General features: G+C 40.6%; 1 protein-coding gene across 3 annotated transcripts in view; it reads left to right on the top strand.

The window, feature by feature from the left end:
• The window catches only part of SPMIP7 (sperm microtubule inner protein 7), a 65,928-nt gene that overhangs the window by 38,102 nt on the left and 9,188 nt on the right, over positions 1-18,638 (top strand). For all 3 annotated transcript variants that reach the window (XM_073885036.1, XM_025853116.2, XM_073885037.1), the window contains 2 exons: positions 11,137-11,178; positions 12,482-12,589. In XM_073885036.1, coding sequence (XP_073741137.1) covers positions 11,137-11,178; positions 12,482-12,589 — 150 coding nt within the window. The remainder of the gene's footprint in view (positions 1-11,136; positions 11,179-12,481; positions 12,590-18,638) is intronic.

Raw genomic sequence — 18,638 nt, 5'->3', positions numbered from 1 at the left:
TTACTATTCTGGAAAAAAAATTTTTATTGGTAATATGCATCAAAGTATCTCCTTTTAGTCTGTGACTTTTCTGTTTTATACTGCTCTTTGCTGAACTGAAGTTTTGAGGGTTTTTTTTTTTTAAAGATTTATTTATTTATTTGAGAGAGCAAGAATGAGAGAGAGAGAGAGAGAGAGTACATGAGAGGGGGGAGGGTTAGAGGGAGAAGCAGGCTCCTCACTGAGCAGGGAACCTGATGCGGGATTCAATCCAGGGACTCCAGGATCATGACCTGAGCCAAAGGGGCAGCTGCTTAACCAACTGAGCCACCAGGCTCCCTGAAGTTTTGAATTTTAATATAACTGAATTCATCAATATTTTCTTCTATGTCTTATTATTTTTATGGACTTTTTAATAGATCTTTCCCTACCCGGAAATAATATATTATTATTCTTAACTTTTTTCTAAAAAACACTTTGCTTTTCACATTTATTTCTTTAAACCACTTGAAATCAACTCAGGTTTAGGGTGTGAATGAGGGATCCATGTCTCCACATGACTGAACATTTACCCTACTGCAAGTTAATGAGTAGATTCTACTAAGTAGTTTAATGAGTGAAGTGTAGCCTGTTGGTTGCAACCCATTGGTGGTGCATCACAACCACCATTTTGTAAAATTAAATAGAATAGAAAATATAAGAATGAATCATATGGAGCTCTAGACAGATCTGTGTATTTTGCAAAAAATACTGCAGATGTTTATAAAGAATCATGTAAGACAGAGATGATGCGTAAGAAAAGCACATGTCCACAGTGAGATTATTCTATCTTTTCTTTCCTAGAGATACGATCATCACCTCAATGGACAGGTTAATCTTGTACATTTAGTTTTATATTTACCTAATCCACAATTAATTGCTAAGTCCAGGAGATTTGTAACTGTAGTAGGCAAAATTGAGAGTTCCTGATAAATTTCAGTTATGGAAAAATAATGTCAAAGACAACATTTTTCAAATGTTTGTACTACGTCAATAAAACCAGCATATATTGCCCTTTAGAAATGAATTTTTATATCAGTAAAAGAAAAAAGAATATTGAAGTGAAAATAGGCAAAATCGTAATCACGTTTAACTGCTGTGTCTAGTATTGCAAATGCTGAAATATTGAGAAGAATGTTGTCTTGTCAGCAAACGTAGATTTTTCTCAAGCCATATTCTAAAAATAATGTGTAAACTTTTTGACAAAGATTATTTAAAATCTTTTGCCAAATGCGGAAAACATCCCAATATAAAAAATAGATTCCAAGGTATAAGTTGAAAGGTAGTAATTTTTTAAAGGTTAAGACACTCACAAAATATAAGACCCATAAACACAGCAAGCTGAGACTGTTGGTGGTCACAATCAAATGTCTTTCAAAAGAACAGAGATGCAATGGGTGTTATACACAAACAATGAATAGTGGAACACTACATCAAGAAAAAATAAGTAAATAAATTTTTTTTAAAAGTACATTTATCTAACTAAAAAATAAATAAATAAAAGAACCAACATGCAAATCATTGGTGCCAACCCTTACATTATGCGAGTACTAATAAGAACACTTTATCAGCATCTTTTTATTTATATATCGTGTGGTGAAATAGCAAATAGTTCACCCAGATGATAAAATTTGTATTCCCATTTATATGAACCCATTGCCTTTTTAATTTTTTTTTAATTTTTAATTTTAATTTGTTTTTTAGAGAGAGGGGGGAGGGGCAGAGGGAAATGGAGAGAGAGAATCTCAAGCAGGCTCCATGCCCAGCATAGAGCATGATGCGGGGCTCGATCTCATGAGCCGCAGATCATGACTTGACTTGAGCTGAAATCAAGAGTCAGATGCTTAACCGACTGAGATACCCAGGTGCCCCCCATTGCACTTTTTAAATAGGAAATCATTTGGTCAGTGAAAAGCTATATGTCTTAGTCAGTATTGCCATGTCTCCAAGCTTTTGAGAGTGCCGCTCACCCTGACCCTTCCTCTATGCAAATGTTGCTCCCAGGAGCCCACACTAAAACCTATAACTGAATGTCTATGTGGCTCAACTCACAATGCCCAAACCTAGAAACCACCAAGATACCTTTCAGCAGGCCAGTGGGAAAGTACATACTGGATAAACATACTAGAGTATACCCATGCAATGACATACTACTCAGCAATGAAGAAACCAAATGCAACACACAACAGTGTGTGTGAATCTTAACTGCATTTTACTCAGTGAAAGCAGCCAGACCCAAAGGGTCACATATTGTATGACTCCATTTATATGACATTTAGAAAAAGCAAAACTACCGGGATGGGAATAGAACAATGGCAGCCAGGAGTTGGGAAGGGGGAAAGGGATGAATACAGAGAGCCTATAAAGGGAACATTTAGGGTAGTGAACTGCTCTATATGGTTACTTGACTCTGTATTTGTGAAACCAATAGAACTATTCACTAAAAAGAACAAACTTTACTGGGTGCCTGGGTGGCTCAGTCGGTTAAGCATCTGCCTTCAGCTCAGGTCATGATCTCGGGGTCCTGGGATCGAGTCCCGCATCAGGCTCCCTGAACAGTGGAGAGTCTGCTTCTCCCTCTCCCCTTGTTCCTCCCCCCGCTCATGCTCTCTCTCTTTCTCTCTGTCAAATAAATAAATACAATCTTGAAATAAAAAAAGAACAAATTTTACTGAATGCAAAGTGAAATAAATACATGCATATATACACCCATACCTGCCAGATGTTGGGGGAATCCAGGATGGAATGCAGATGGTGACAAAAGAATCTATGTTTCAAATCAGTGACGTAACTACTCTTTAGTGGATGGTCCTAAATAAGTTTGGAAGCATTATTTTGACTGAATAATGTAAAGCTAAAGATGAAATGAATTGTATATAAGCACTGTGCTCAAGATGGTGCATGTGTCTCCCCAGGGAAATGGGTTGGTGATTCTAACACTGCTTACGTGTATGGGTTTGAACAAAACGAAATGTTTGGTCGATAACAGGAAGCAGGTTTCACACTGTCAGGAGGAAATACGAATAAGTAAGGAAGAAAGGCTATGCATTAACCCTGTGGCACTGGATTTGATCAGGGGGATCCTATGAAATCAGGTTTACTGTAATTTATATACGGATAGCAGATACAGAAATACACATACATATGTGGGTCTATACAGGTTCTTACACTCATGTCCATCCCTAGCTCTGTCCACTCAGAGGACCCAGGAACAGGGACACCTACCCCAGCAGCCATGAGCATAACTAACACCCAGATGTTGGCTTTTATTTTTTATTTTTTTAAAGATTTTATTTATTTATGGGAGACAGAGAGAGGAGATGGGCAGAGGGAGAAGCAGGCTCCCCCTGAGCGGGGAGCCAGACTCGGGTCTCCATCCCAGGACTGCAAGATCATGACCTGAGCCCCAAGGCAGACGCTTCACCGACTGAGCCACCCAGGTGCCCCCAGATATTGACTATTATTTTTTTATTTTTTTAAATTTTTATTGTTATGTTAATCACCGTATATTACATCATTAGTGTTTGATGTAGTGTTCCATGATTCATTGTTTGTGCATAACACCCAGTGCTCCACGCAGAACGTGCCCTCTTTAATACCCATCACCAGGCTAACCCATTCCCCCACCGCCCTCCCCTCTAGAACCCTCAGTTTGTATTTCAGAGTCCATGGTCTCTCATAGTTCGTCTCTCCCTCCGATTTACTCCCCTTCATTCTTGCCCTCCTGCTATCATCTTCTTTTCCTTTTTTTGTAACATATGTTGCATTATTTGTTTCAGAAGTACAGATCTGTGATTCAACAATCTTGCACAATTCACAGCGCTCACCATAGCACATACCCTCCCCAATGTCTATCACCCAGCCACCCCATCCCTCCCAACCCCCACCACTCCAGCAACCCTCAGTTTGTTCCTGAGATTAAGAATTCCTCATATCAGTGAGGTCATATGATACATGTCTTTCTCTGATTGGCTTATTTCACTCAGCATAACACCCTCCAGTTCCATCCACGTCGTTGCAAATGGCAAGATTTCATTCCTCTTGATGGGTGCATAATATTCCATTGTGTTTATATAGCAATCTTCTTTATCCATTCATCTGTCGATGGACATCTTGGCTCTTTCCACAGTTTGGCTATTGTGGACATTGCTGCTATAAACATTGGGGTGCACGTACCCCTTCGGATCCCTACATTTGTATCTTTGTAGTAAATACCCAGCAGTGCAATTCCTGGATCGTATGGTAGCTCTATTTTCAACTGTTTGAGGAACCTCCATACTGTTTTCCAGAGTGGTTGCACCAGCTTGCATTCCCACCAACAGTGTAGGAGGGTTCCCCTTTCTCCGCATCCCAGCCAACACCTGTCGTTTCCTAACTTGTTCATTTTAGCCATTCTGACGGGTGTGAGGTGGCATCTCATTGAGGTTTTGATTTGGATTTCCCTGATGCCGAGTGATGTTGAGCACTTTTTCATGTGTCTGTTGGCCATTTGGATGTCTTCTTTGGAAAAATGTCTGTTCATGGCTTCTGCCCATTTCTTGATTGGATTATTTGTTCTTTGGGTGTTGAGTTGGATAAGTTCTTTATAGATTTTGGATACTAGCCCTTTATCTGATATGTCATTTGCAAATATTTTCTCCCATTCTGTCGGTTGTCTTTTGGTTTTGTGGACTGTTTCTTTTGCTGTGCAAAAGCTTTTGATCTTGATGAAATCCCAATACTTCATTTTTGCCCTTGCTTCCCTTGCCTTTGGCGATGTTTCTAGGAAGAATTTGCTGTGGCTGAGGTCGAAGAGGTTGCTACCTGTGTTCTCCTTTAGGATGTTAATGGATTCCTGTCTCACGTTTAGGTCTTTCAACCATTTGGAGTCTATTTTTGTGTGTGGTGTAAGGAAATGGTCCAGTTTCATTCTTCTGCATGTGGCTGTCCAATTTTCCCAACACCATTTGTTGAAGAGACTGTCTTTTTGCCATTGGACATTCTTTCCTGCTTTGTCAAAGATGAGTTGACCCTAGAGTTGAGGGTCCATTTCTGGGCTCTCTATTCTGTTCCATTGATATATGTGTCTGTTTTTGTGCCAGTACCATACTGTCTTGATGATGACAGCTTTGTAATAGAGCTGGAAGTCCGGAATTGTGATGCCGCCAGCTTTGTTTTTCTTTTTCAATATTCCTGTGGCTATTCAGGGTCTCTTCTGGTTCCATACAAATTTTAGGATTATTTGTTCCATTTCTTTGAAAAATCCCCATGTATTTTGATGGGGATTGCATTGAATGTGTAGATTGCTCTAGGTAGCATTGACATCTTCACAATGTTGGTTCTTCCAATCCATAAGCATGGAATATTTTTCCATTTCTTTGTGTCTTCTTCAATTTCTTTCATGAGTATTTTATAATTTTCTGAGTACAGATCCTTTGCCTCTTTGATTAAATTTATTCCTAGGTATCTTATGGTTTTGGGTGCAATTGGAAATGGGATCGACTCCTTGATTTGTCTCTCTTCTGTCTTGTTGTTGGTGTATAGGAATGCCACTGATTTCTGTGCATTGATTTTATAGCCTGCTACTTGACTGAATTCCTGTATGAGTTCTAGCAGTTTTGGGGTGGAGTCTTTTGGGTTTTCCACATACAGTATCATATCATCTGCAAAGAGTGAGAGTTTGACTTCCTCTTTGCCGATTTGGATGCCTCTGATTTCTTTTTGTTGTCTGATTGCTGTGGCTAGGACTTCTACTACTATGTTGAATAGCAGTGGTGATAGTGGACATCCCTGCCGCGTTCCTGACCTTAGGGGAAAAGCTCTCAGCTTTTCCCCATTCAGAATGATATTCGCTGTAGGTTTTTCATAGATGGCTTTTATGATATTGAGGTATGTACCCTCTATCCCGATACTCTGAAGAGTTTTGATCAAGAAAGGATGCTGTACTTTGTCAAATGCTTTTTCTGCATCTATTGGGAGGATCATATGATTCTTGTTCTTTCTTTTGTTAATGTATTGTATCACATTGATTGATTTGTGGATATTGAACCAACCTTGCAGCCCAGGGATAAATCCCACTTGGTTGAGTTGAATAATCCTGTTAATGTACTGTTGGATCTTATTGGCTAGTATTTTGGTGAGAATTTTTGCATCCATGTTCATCAAGGATATTGGTTGGTAATTCTCCTTTTTGATGGGGTTTTTGTCTGGTTTTGGGATCAAGGTAATGTTGGCCTCATAAAATGAGTTTGGAAGTTTTCCTTCCATTTCTATTTTTTGGAACAGTTTCAGGAGAATAGGTATTAATTCTTCTTTAAATGTCTGAAAGCATTCCCCTGGGAAGCCATCTGGCCCTGGGCTTTTGTTTCTTGGGAGATTTTTGATGACTTCTTCAATTTTCTTAGTGGTTATAGGTCTGTTCAGGTTTTCTATTTCTTCCTGGTTCAATTTTGGTAGTTGATACATCTCTAGGAATGCACCCATTTCTTCCAGGTTATCTAATTTGCTGGCATAGAGTTGCTCATCATATGTTCTTATAATTGTTTGTGTTTCTTTGGTGTGGGTTGTGATCTCTCCTCTTTCATTCATGATTTTGTCGATTTGGGTCATTTCTCTTTTCTTTTTGATAATTCTGGCCAGGGGTTTATCAATCTTGTTAATTCTTTCAAAGAACCAGCTCCTAGTTTCATTGATCTCTTCTACTGTTCTTTTGGTTTCTAGTTCATTGATTTCTGCTCTGATCTTTATGATTTCTCTTCTCCTGCAGGGTTTAGGCTTTATTTGCTGTTCTTTCTCCATCTCCTTTCAGTGTAGGGTTAGGTTGTGTATTTGAGACATTTCTTGTTTCTTGAGAAAGGCTTGTATTGCTATATACTTTCCTCTCAGGACTGTGTTTGCTGTATCCCAAAGATTTTGAACAGTTGTGTTTTCATTTTCATTGGTTTCCATGAATTTTTTTAATTCTTCTTTAATTTCCTGGTTGACCCATTCATTCTTTAGTAGGATGCTCTTTAGCCTCCATGTATTTGAGTTCTTTCCAACTTTCCTCTTGTGATTGAGTTCTAGTTTCAAAGCATTGTGGTCTGAAAATATGCAGGGAATGATCCCAGTCTTTTGGTACCAGTTGAGACCTGATTTGTGACCTAGGATGTGATCAATTCTGGAGAATGTTCTATGGGCACTAGAGAAGAATGTGTATTCTGTTGCTTTGGGATGGAATGTTCTGAATATGTCTGTGAAGTCCATTGGGTCCAGTGTGTCATTTAAAGTCTTTATTTCCTTGTTGACCTTTTGCTTAGATGATCTGTCCATTTCAGTCAGGGGGGTGTTAAAGTCCCCCACTATTATTGTATTGTTGTCAATGTGTTTCTTTACTTTTGTTATTAATTGCCTTATATAATTGGCTGCTCCCATGTTAGGGGCATCGATATTTACAATTGTTAGATCTTCTTGTTGGATAGACCCTTTAAGTAGGATATAGTGTCCTTCTTCATCTCTTATTACAGTCTTTGTTTTAATCTCTAATTTGTCTGACATAAGGATTGCCACCCCAGCTTTCTTTTGGTGTCCATTAACATGGTAAATTGTTTTCTGCCCCCTCACTTTCAATCTGGGGGTGTCTTTGGGTCTAAAATGAGTCTCTTGCAGACAGCATATGGATGGGTCTTGTTTTTTAATCCAATCTGATAGCCTGTGTCTTTTGATTGGGACATTTAGCCCATTTACATTCAGGGTAACTATTGAAAGGTATGAATTTAGTGCCATTGTATTGCCTGTAAGGTGACTGTTACTGTATATTGTCTGTGTTCCTTTCTGATCTATGCTGCTTTTAGGCTCTTTTTTTGCTTAGAGGACCCCTTTCAATATTTCTTGGAGGGCTGGTTTCATGTTTGCAAATTCCTTTAGTTTTTGTTTGTCCTGGAAGCTTTTTATCTCTCCTATTTTCAATGACAGCCTAGCTGCATATAGTATTCTTGGCTGCATATTTTTCTCGTTTAGTGCTCTGAAGATATCATGCCAGTCCTTTCTGGCCTGCCAGGTCTCTGTGGATAGGTCTGTTGCCAATCTAATATTTCTACCATTGTAGGTTACATATCTCCCCTCTTGAGCTGCTTTCAGGATTTTCTCTTTGTCTCTGAGACTCATAAGTTTTACTATTAGATGTCGGGCTGTTGACCTATTATTATTTATTTTGAGAGGGGTTCTCTCTGCCTCCTGGATTTTGATGCCTGTTTCCTTGCTCACGTTAGGGAAATTCTCTGCTATTATTTGCTCCTGTATACCTTCTGCCCCTCTCTGTCTTTCTCCTTCTTCTGGGATCCCAATTATTCTAATGTTGTTTCATCTTATCGTATTGCTTACCTCTCGAATTCTGCCCTCGTGATCCTGTAGTTCTTTCTCTCTTTTTCTCAGCCTCTTTATTTTCCATCATTTGCTCTTCTATATCGCTGATTCTCTCTTCTGCCTCATTTATCCTAGCAGTTAGTGCCCCCATTTTTGATTGCACCTCATCAATAGCCTTTTTGATTTCGACTTGGTTAGATTTTAGTTCTTTTATTTCTCCAGAAAGGGTTTCTTTAATAACTTCCATGCTTTTTTCAAGCCCAGCTAGTATCTTTAAAGTCATGTTTCTGAAATCTAGGTCTGACATCGTACTAACATCCATATTGAGTAGGTCCCTGGCAGACGGTACTACCTCTTGTTCTTTTTGCTGAGGTGATTTTTTTCATCTTGTCATTTTGTCTAGAGGAGAATAGATAAATGAGAGAACAAAATGCTAACAGGTTAACAACGTCCCCAGCAAATATACTGTATGCAAATCAGAAAAGACCTGAAACCAGAGGAAAAGAAAGGGAAAGAATAAAAAAAAAAAAGATAAAAACAAAAAACAGAACAATACAAAAAAAGCAGAATATGATCAAATATGATCAGGCTAGTGCATAGATCAGTGCCACACACTAGATTTTGGGTGTATTTTGGTGTGTTAGAAAAAAGTGCCTCCTAAAATTTTAAAGGAAGAAATACATATATGTACCAAATAAGGGTTGATGTAATGAAGGGATGGAAGATGACTGTAAAGATAAAAATTATAAAAGATTGTATCAAAGGAATTGATAAGATAAGAAGTTGTTTGAAAAAAGAAAGAAGATTTAAAAAAAAAAGAAAGAAAGAAAAGGAGAGAATGTGATCAGGCAGGAGACTTGAACAAAGCCATACACTAGTGATTTAGGGTATATTTTGATCTGTGAGAAGAAACTGTATCTCAAAATTTTAAAGAGAGAACAACTTATATATATTTGCCAAAAATAAGGGTAACTATTATGAAGGGATAAAATATGACTCTAAAAATGAAAGATAAAAAATGTTTTTTTTAAAAAAGGGATTGATAAGATGTTGGTTGAAAAAGGGAAAAAGAAAAAGTAAAAAAAAACAGTTAAGAAAAATTAACTTTGATGAACTAATGAATCATGGTAAAAAAAAAAAAAAAAAAAGCCATGAATTCTATGTGCCATATTCCCCTAGCGCTGGAGTTCTCCCGTTCTCCTTGATTGGTAAACTTGGTCTTGGCTTGCTGGCTGTTCGTGCTGATCTTCTGGGGGAGGGGCCTGTTGCCATGGTTCCCAAATGTCTTTCCCGGAGGCGGAATTGCCCCGCCCTTGTCGGTCCGGGCTAAGCAAGCTGCTCGGGTTTGCTCTCGGGAGCTTTTGTTCCCTGCAAGCTCTCGGTACAGCTTTGGAGGATGAGAGTGAAAATGGTGGCCTCCCAATCTCCACCCGGAGGAGCTAAGAACTCGGGGCCCCGCTCCTCAGTGCGCCCCCAGAGAAAAGCAGTCACTCCCGTGTCCCCGGTCTCCGGCCGCACTCCGTGCTCACCTGGCCTGTGACCGAGCATTTCTATCTCTGGCACCCAACCCCGTGTGGAGTCTGCAAACCCAGCAGATCCCTGCGGTGCGCTCCCGCGCCGCTCCTCCCGGGGGAGGAAGGGGAGTCTCCCCAGCTCTGCCGCTTGTTGGGTCCCTGCTGGAGGAGCAGTGGCCCGACTGGGCCGCGGATCACAGTTTATGGCCACCCCGAGCTGAGAGCCCGCGCCTTGGCTCCGTCTCTGCAGCCGGCTTCCCCGCTCCGATCCCTGGGAGCTCTGCCGCACTCAGGCACCCCCGGTCTTTCTGTGACCCCGAGGGTCCTGAGACCACACTGTCCCGTGAGGGTTCCACCCCCAGCTTAGCCACTGGAGCGACATCCCTCAGCGGAGCCGACTTCTAAAAGGTCCGATTTTGTGCTCCGCGGCTCTAGCACTTGCCAGAAGCGGCCAACGGAGGCCCCCTCCCCCGCCGTCTATCCTCCGAATATCGCCTTGGATTCACTTTTCCACACGTCCTACCTTCCAGTAAGTGGTCGCTTCTCTGTTCAGAGAGTTGTTGCTACTCTCCTCTTCGATCTCCTGTTGAGTTCTTAGGTGTTCAGAATGGTTTGATCCCCATTCAGCTGAATTCTTTTAGACCAGACGAAATCCAGGTCTCCTACTCCTCCGCCATCTTGCTCCGCCCCCCCAGATGTTGACTTTTAATCACCACTCTCCAATAAAAGAAATTTAGAGACCCCCAAAGAAATGGCTGATTCTGGGGCTGGAGCAGGGAAAATACGAAATAAATCCGGGGCTCCTTGTGATGCTATAAAGAACTGTGATCTCATGTGAGTCACAGAACTTCGTGCCCTGGGCTGCTTCATCTATACCATGGAGAGTTAGACTGGATGGTCAGTAGGAGACATTCAATATAAAAATTCCGTGTGTCTAAGAAAATCGGGGGCCCAACTTTGCCCGATAGTGCCCTTCTTGTCCCAAAGGAAGCATACAGCAAAAGGGAAAGCCAAGAGGAAAGGCTCTAAATTAATGCTACAGAGAGCAAACCAAGAGAAAACCCGACTCCTTGAGAGCTGGAGTCAATTTGTTCTGTTTTTGATTTTCACTTAAACTACATCTTTAAATCACCTCAGTTTAAAATTACAAACTCTTAGAGGTTAATTCCCATGAGATATCTTAACACTTTGCTTTTCTTAATAAGAGAAACACTGTAATAATTTGATGCTTATTAAGTTAATGTCAATAACTCCATTGTCCTTATTTTCTCTTTTTTCTAAGCGTGAGTCCAAGTTCTAGAAGCAAATACATTCCTCTTTATACGTAAGTGAGAGTGTTTCTTAATGTCTTAAAAATTACTAGATTTACATCTAAATTGTAGCTGCCTTCAGCTCACTCATGTTTGTAATTCACTGTTTAAGACAACTTATACTTTCGAACAGATTTCTAATGTTTTGCCAGCACACAGCCTGCTTAATGTCAGGACTTCCATCACAGATCTGTTAACAATTTTGATAAAAGAAAGAAAGAGGGAGTGGTATTTTTCTGTTTCCCCAAATTGGTTATTTTACAAAGTAAAATACGCTGGGTGCTACTAATATTGGATGTTGTCAACCAGAAAGGCTCTGGCACTTGATGCGGAAGATGCAATGTGCTCGCTAACACTGAAGTACAGGAAATGTCTCACTTTCCTAAATTTAAATTTGGCTTTCCATAGTTGGCAAAGACCTGCACTGTCTACCGTGTGGGGGTCCTCTCTGCTTTGGGTTGAGGAATAACCCTGTGTTTGAGTCTGTTGGGCTGCTATCCCGAAATGTCACCGACTGGGTGGCTTATAAACAACAGACGTTTTTTCTAACAGTTCTTGAGCCTGGAAGCCCAAGATCTGGGTGTCAGCCTGGCGGGGAGAGGACTCTCTCCTGAGTCCCAGACTTCTCCACCTGTCCTTCCAGGGGGGAAGGGGCAAGAGAGCTCTGTGTTCTTAGAAGAACACTAATCCCGCTCAGGAGGGCTCCACCCGCATGATCCAAGCTCCTCCCACCTCCTGCTCCCTCCACGTCCTCCTACCATCATCTTTGGGCATTAGAATTTCAACATAGGAATATGGGAGGAACATCAATATTCAGATCATAGGGCGATGGAAGAAAGTGAATCCAAGAAGATGGGTCTTTCATCTTTGCCCTCCCCCTCCCTCATTACTGCTCCATGATGGAGGTGACCAGTCTTTCCAACTAAGTTCCTGTCCCCAGCGGGAGCCCTAGTGGCTCTGGCAGATGCCGGTCTCTGCCCTACCCCAGGCTTGATCCCCTTCTCCAGTGAGGGAGCCAACCCAGGGCTACAGAGACAGCCTGATTCTTGGCACCAAAAAACACAACCCACCTGTTACTCCCACTCTGGCCCAAACTCAAGATCATGTTACTCTGAAAACGGGAAAATCTTTTGCCTTTATTTTTTTTAAGGCACATTTTTCCATCATCGTGATTATTATTATTAATTTATTTTGCTTTTTCAGTTTTTTATCTATTTTAGCAAATAAGATTTCCTTTGGATGTTAGGACCCTGTTGATCTTTTTGTCCATTTTTCTTATAAAGAAACCCACGTTTTCTTTCCCTGTCATGTAAACAGTGGTTACGTGCAGTCCACAAATGCCGATGACGTGGACAACCCCTTCGGAGACATCACATCTGTCGCCAAGCCTCGGACCTCTAAAATGCTCTATACAAACACAAGTCGGTGAGTTCCACTCATAATGACTCCCCTTATGTTACCGTTAAGGATGGAACATGGTGATGGGCTTTATCATAAGTGAGAAAGAAAAGACAGCCTCCAGGGACATAGCTTAAGAAGAAAGACAACAGCTCTCTGAAAGCACTTGTCACAAACGAGATCACAATTTTGTGCACTGACTAACCTGGGTGCCTGGATATACATGCATGTGATATATTTTATATTCCACGTTTTATAGATATATAAAATATATTCACATAATCTATATAAAACATATTTTATATATTATAAAATTGTATAATAATATACTTATATATATTTACACATTTCTATAATCTTATATAATATATAATATAAATATAGCACATATATTTTTATAATATACAAATAATATATACAGTAATATATAATACATTATTATAATATGCTTATAATATAACATAACTTAAAATACATTATATATAAAATATATAATATAAAACATAATATAAAGTTATATAACTATATAACTTATAAGCTATAATATAATATATATAAAATATGTACTATATGATATATAAAAGTATATAATACACACTCTATATCATATATGAATATAAAATATATTTAACATATAATATGTTAAGCTATATAAATATATGTGGCATGTTTATATATAATATGTATATATATTTGCTTTTACCAATGGGAACAGTAGGGCTCAGAAGTTACTTCCCTAGGATCCACCAGACACTGCTGGACGTTGAAATCCTGTGCTCCTTTCATTATGTCACTGAGTCGCTGAATGTCATGGATATTCTCCCGTCAGTTTCTGTGATGACTGACAAACTTGCACATTTCATGCAAGGCCAAACTGTGAATCATGACAGTATTTTCGATGTTAGTTGATTCCTATTTTTTTCTAAATGTCAGTTGTGCCCACGAGACAAACAAGTTGCATTTCTCTGTTGCAGGTTAGATGCAGTGCTCTGTCCTACGATAATCTCACATTTCCCTATGTCTATTCTGACTATGTAATTCTTTTGACTGCTTGGCCGAACTATAAAATGTGTTTCGAATCTAACGTCAGTTTTAAAATATAGTTATGTAACTTATCTCACTTAAATCTCTAGATAAGGCACACAAAGGAAAAGACAAAAGAGCCTATAAAATTCTCCAGGTACCGTGTTAAGAACTGGTAACATAAAGATAAAAAAGACAGAGACTTTGCCCTGGCGTAACTTAAGAAAGAGCTGTACACAAATAATTATGATATAAAGCAGGATGAAATAAGTCCCCGAAAAAGTTAGCTTCGTGTTTTCGAAGCTCAGGTGCACAGAGAGATACTTTCACCCATGGGACCCGAAGGCTGCCTGTGACGTCTGAGCTAAGTCTTGAAGGATTCGTTAGTGTGATTCTTCCTCAAAATTTGCAAGGAAATTAGTGCTATTAAATGTAGTAATTCTAAAGATTTTAAAAGAAGGACATGGGGATGAAACCAATTTAAAAATATCCTACAGGCATAAAAATTTAATACAGTTTTTATTTTGAAATGTATCTTTAATTTTTGAAACATTTTATGAAACATTCTTGCCAAAGAGTAGAAACATACTCTCTTGGGTCGTTCTTCAAAGACAGTGAAGATCAGCCTGGCAGCATTTTAAAGAATTTGATGTAAAACATACCGCCTAACCTGAATAACTTTGGGACCGTGCCACTCTCCCTGGCCTTGCTGTTGATTTCTGTTTTTAAGGAAATGAAAAGTATGAGTGGATCGCGGAAAAGGATTGAAGACATTAATTGTACCTGTGCGATTTGGGCACTAGAGGGCCACCGACCTCGCAAAGTTTCTTTCCATCAGCTTTCAGTTTTTCATGTCATCTTAACCTTTTAACACAAAGAAACGTTTTGCACTTTTATTATGAAATATTGACAGATACTAAAATATGTAGTGTCCTATGTAACACAGAGAGTAAAATAACACATAAATGCATGTGTTTTCCTGCCTAGATAAAGAGATAATATTTTACTAATATCTTTTAAGCCCCTTGTTTGTACCTCCTAACTTCATCACCTGGGTCCCCTTCCCAACACAGAAGTCATCACCATCAGACTGCATGCTTATCCTTCACTTAACTTTGCTTGATAGTTTTACTACATACATACAGATCTCTAAACAAAATCCTTTGTTGTTCTTACAAAACCGCATTGAGCTAAAAGACAACACCGTATGATTCCATTTGCATAAAATCCCAGCCCAGGAACACATGAACTTAACTACCTTTGTGCCAAGTTCAGAATATAGAGTGCCGTCCTATTCCAAAGCAAATATGACTCTTCCCTTATTTCTTCCTCTTAAACTTTCTTAAAGGAAAATGTCTTCATGATATTATCTTCAGGACTCTCCCCATAATTTGTGAGACTTAATCATGGTGGGCGAGCCCTGTGGCTCCCCACAGAAGCCAGATTTCAGATGCTCAAGGCCTCTGCCTCTTCGTTCAGGTGGTTCCATTGTTGGGATCACCAGTCTCCCAAAAGAGTGACTGTCTTTCAAATTGCCTTCCTTAATTTCAGATTTTGTTTTCTGGTTACCAAGTCATCTGACGTGGCCAGGGTTTTTAAAATGGCTGGTGATTGTACTAATTGTTTAAAAAAGCTTAAAAAATTATTGTAGAACTGAATCTGATCATTATGGAAAAAAAGTACAGAGAAATTGGTCATAAATATAACCACACTCTCACACAAACCATTATTAAGATTTTGACATAGTCCCATCAGTCATATGAGCTTTTAGTCTTGCTTTCATATGTTTATTAGCTAGGGTCAAATTACATTTAAAATTTTTACCACCTTAACATTACAACAGCATCATAGTTACATTTATTATGCACTCATTGTAATTTTTATTTGTGTAGATGTGTTTGTCATTGACTAGTTCACTTGACTAGGTGACATATGCAAATTCTTTGCTTTTTTTAATGATAAATAATGCCATCAAGCACTTTGTTAGGTGACTCATTTTATGAGTTGGGATCTTTACTTAAGGGAGACTCCTCGAAGTGAATTCTGCAGTCAAAACACAGGAACATCCTTAAGCATGTTGCAAACTCATTCTTTGGGAAATTTCATATAAATTTACAGAACGAGCATTTGTTCTTAGTATTTGTGCTCTCCTTTGATGCTAGTGTTAAAGCTCACCAGACATCTTTTTTTTAAATCTCTCAAAACTTTTTCACTGTAAAAATAATTCAAATATTTTTAAAGTGCATAAAGTAAAATGTCTCTTCCATTTTCAACCCCAAAATTAAAAGCTCGATATATTTTTTACTCTCCCCCACACACGCATGAGTGTCTGAAAAGTATAGGTCCCTGTGTATTGTTGTGTGCATACATGTGTGTGTAAAGTTGAAATACGCAATGCACATTCTCCCTGACACTATGCAGGACTATTAAAATTTTTTAATGGCTGCCTGATATTCAAACAAGGCTATATTATAGTTTACAGAGGCCAAGGACTCAGTACACATTTTTCCTATTGTAAACAATGTAACAATAAATACCTTCACATACACCTTTGCACAATTATGCATGCATTTATGTAGAATAAATCCCTAAAAACAGTGTTTTCTTATTAAAATTGAAATATCTTCAGTTTGTGGGAGTGCCCGGTTATTACAAAACATTTACAGTTAAGGAACTCAAAATATTAATGCAGTTTACGTTGTAGTTCCTCACTTGTAACTTGAGAATAGTTTAGGACCTAAGTGAATCCACAATATCCATTGGGTTCAACGGGATATCTTAAAGCTCAGGAAAAATGGCTTTTTCATCCCTTCAACAAACATGTACTGTTTACTGGATCAGGGTACTCTTCAGGAATTAAAAAAAAATACAAAGTCACTCCTCACTTAGAATCTGTGTCAAGCAAAAAAAAAAAATAAGGCAAAAACTAACATAAGGAAACCCCCTCTCCCCCCCAAATCTGATTTTTTTACCCTTCTCTTGAATGTAAGAGCTATATTCTTTGCAAGAGCTTAATGAGCAAGATTGACAAGAAGTCTGTTTCCTTTTAGTAATTATCTGTGATTCCATGTCGTTACAAAATGCTTTGCGTTCATGAGTCATCGGTGCAAAGCACCTAACTGTGGGAATGATATGGAACAGCATATCTGTGCAAAGTCAGGATCCAAAGGCATGAAATGCTGCTCTTTCCTAAGGAAATGCTGGAAGTGGGTTTTCTTTTGCCAACGACCAGCTGTTGGAGCTACAGACCTGGGGTCTTAGGTAGTGCCTCTCACCTGGCCCAGCCCCTGGTTTTACCAGCAGAGAAACAGGCTCAGAGAAGGAGAGGTGCCCGCCCAGGTGACACAGCCCAGTGAAGTGGAAGCCGGCCATGAACCCGTGCCTCCCGCCCCCACACCTGGTGCTTTCCAGACACCACTGGCCTGTTTTCCCAAACCTGCCAGGCCCCCCTTTCCCCCCACTGGGCTGTCTTCCACGAGGTTGTAATCCTTCATTTCAAGACTATACATGGTTTCATATTCACTGTGTCTTCACCTCAATCATCTCTGCGATGAAGCATTTGCAGATAACCACTGATTGTCCAAAATGGATCCTCAGGCAGGTGCGGGGCCAAGGTCTGAGATGGAAGAAGGCGGGGTCTTCCTGTCAGTCACTGTGGCGTGCTGCACCTTTAAAAACAGACACACACACACACACACACACAACCTTACCACAACCCAGGTTCAAGAATGAGGCTATGAATAGTAGTTCCTTACCTTAGCTGACACTTCTGCCTTTTCAGAGGACTTTCACATCTACTCCTTCATTTGTTTGTCAAAATAGTGTGATGAGGCCAGAGGCACGGGAACAGGTACGGTCCCCATTTTACAGATGAGGAGGCTGAGGCCGGAGGGCATGATGTAAAGAGCCCCAGAGCACTCATTTCCGGAGAGGCTGAGAGACGGGCCGCCTAAACCCCCAGGGCGAGCTCATGCCCTGCCCATAAGGACACACCTTTGCATCTGGGGAAGCCTCCATCCAGCCCTGTTGGCATTCGAAGCCTCTGGGTTATTTCTGTGTCCCCTTCCCTTCGGGGAGATTCTAAGAACAGAGGAAAAGCAAGTGTAGGCACTCAGTGAGGGTAATAAAACTGTAATTCCTGAACAAATCTTGGGGCCCAAATATCTTCCATTCTGAGAAACACAACCCGATGTCCAAAATGATGGTGGTCTTACTTAGATTTCTCGCCCAACAGTCAAAACAAGTAAATCCCAGCTCAAGGCCTCTCCTTCTTTTTCCCCTCTAGGTGTGGGCACCCCAAGAATGTTCTGCAGCTCCCTTCTCTCGGTCCTCCCCGAAAGCCCAGCCTTGCCCTTGTCCCACTCGCCTTGCCCTGGGCCGGTCTTGACCCCTCCTCCTGCCCTGCCCCCTCCAGGGGAGGCACAGTCCCCTGACCAGAACACAGTGTGGCTCCCAGAGCTTCAGTTCTGTTGTCTAAGGTCCCATGGCTGGTAGGGGCAGCCCCAGCGTTCAATACCAGCCTCTCTGCCCTCTGCCCTCCGACCCCATACCTCTTTCTTTCTGTATCCCTCTCATACGCCCCCTCCCACCCTCCCCGTTACTTTGCATTGGCGGTCTCCACCCCACTTGCGTTCTTCAAACCTCTACATGTGCTTTTAAAAATGTTCTCATTAAGTGAAAGGTGTCAGGAGCAGGCCTGGCTGATTTCTGCCTGGACACGTACCTGACACCGAACAGCTCTCAATGAAAGGTCGTCGAATTGACTTGCACTAACACGTGCACCCACTCGGAGGTAGCAGGGCTCTCCTGCCCCTGCTGGGGGCCCTGGGTGTGAGGGCAGGAGGGGCATCTCCCGGCAAGGATGGCACCCGTTACATCCGGGCCTTCTGGGTGGGGGCGGTTCTGCCCCCCGCCAGCTCGAATGGCTCGGGACACATTCCTTAGACTGCCTCTAAAACCTCAGTTCCTGCATCTGCATGAAGGCATGATGTCTTACCCCGCACCCACAGCAAAGAGAACCCCGCTTTACTCTGGGAATCGGAGTACACCGGAA

This window comes from Callorhinus ursinus, unplaced genomic scaffold (assembly GCF_003265705.2).
Source record: "Callorhinus ursinus isolate GAN/ISIS: 27379988/994484 unplaced genomic scaffold, GSC_fseal_2.0 scaffold60, whole genome shotgun sequence".
Taxonomy (NCBI): domain Eukaryota; kingdom Metazoa; phylum Chordata; class Mammalia; order Carnivora; family Otariidae; genus Callorhinus; species Callorhinus ursinus.
Note: the sequence above shows the minus strand (reverse complement) of the source record. Positions and strands in the feature narration are given on the sequence as shown.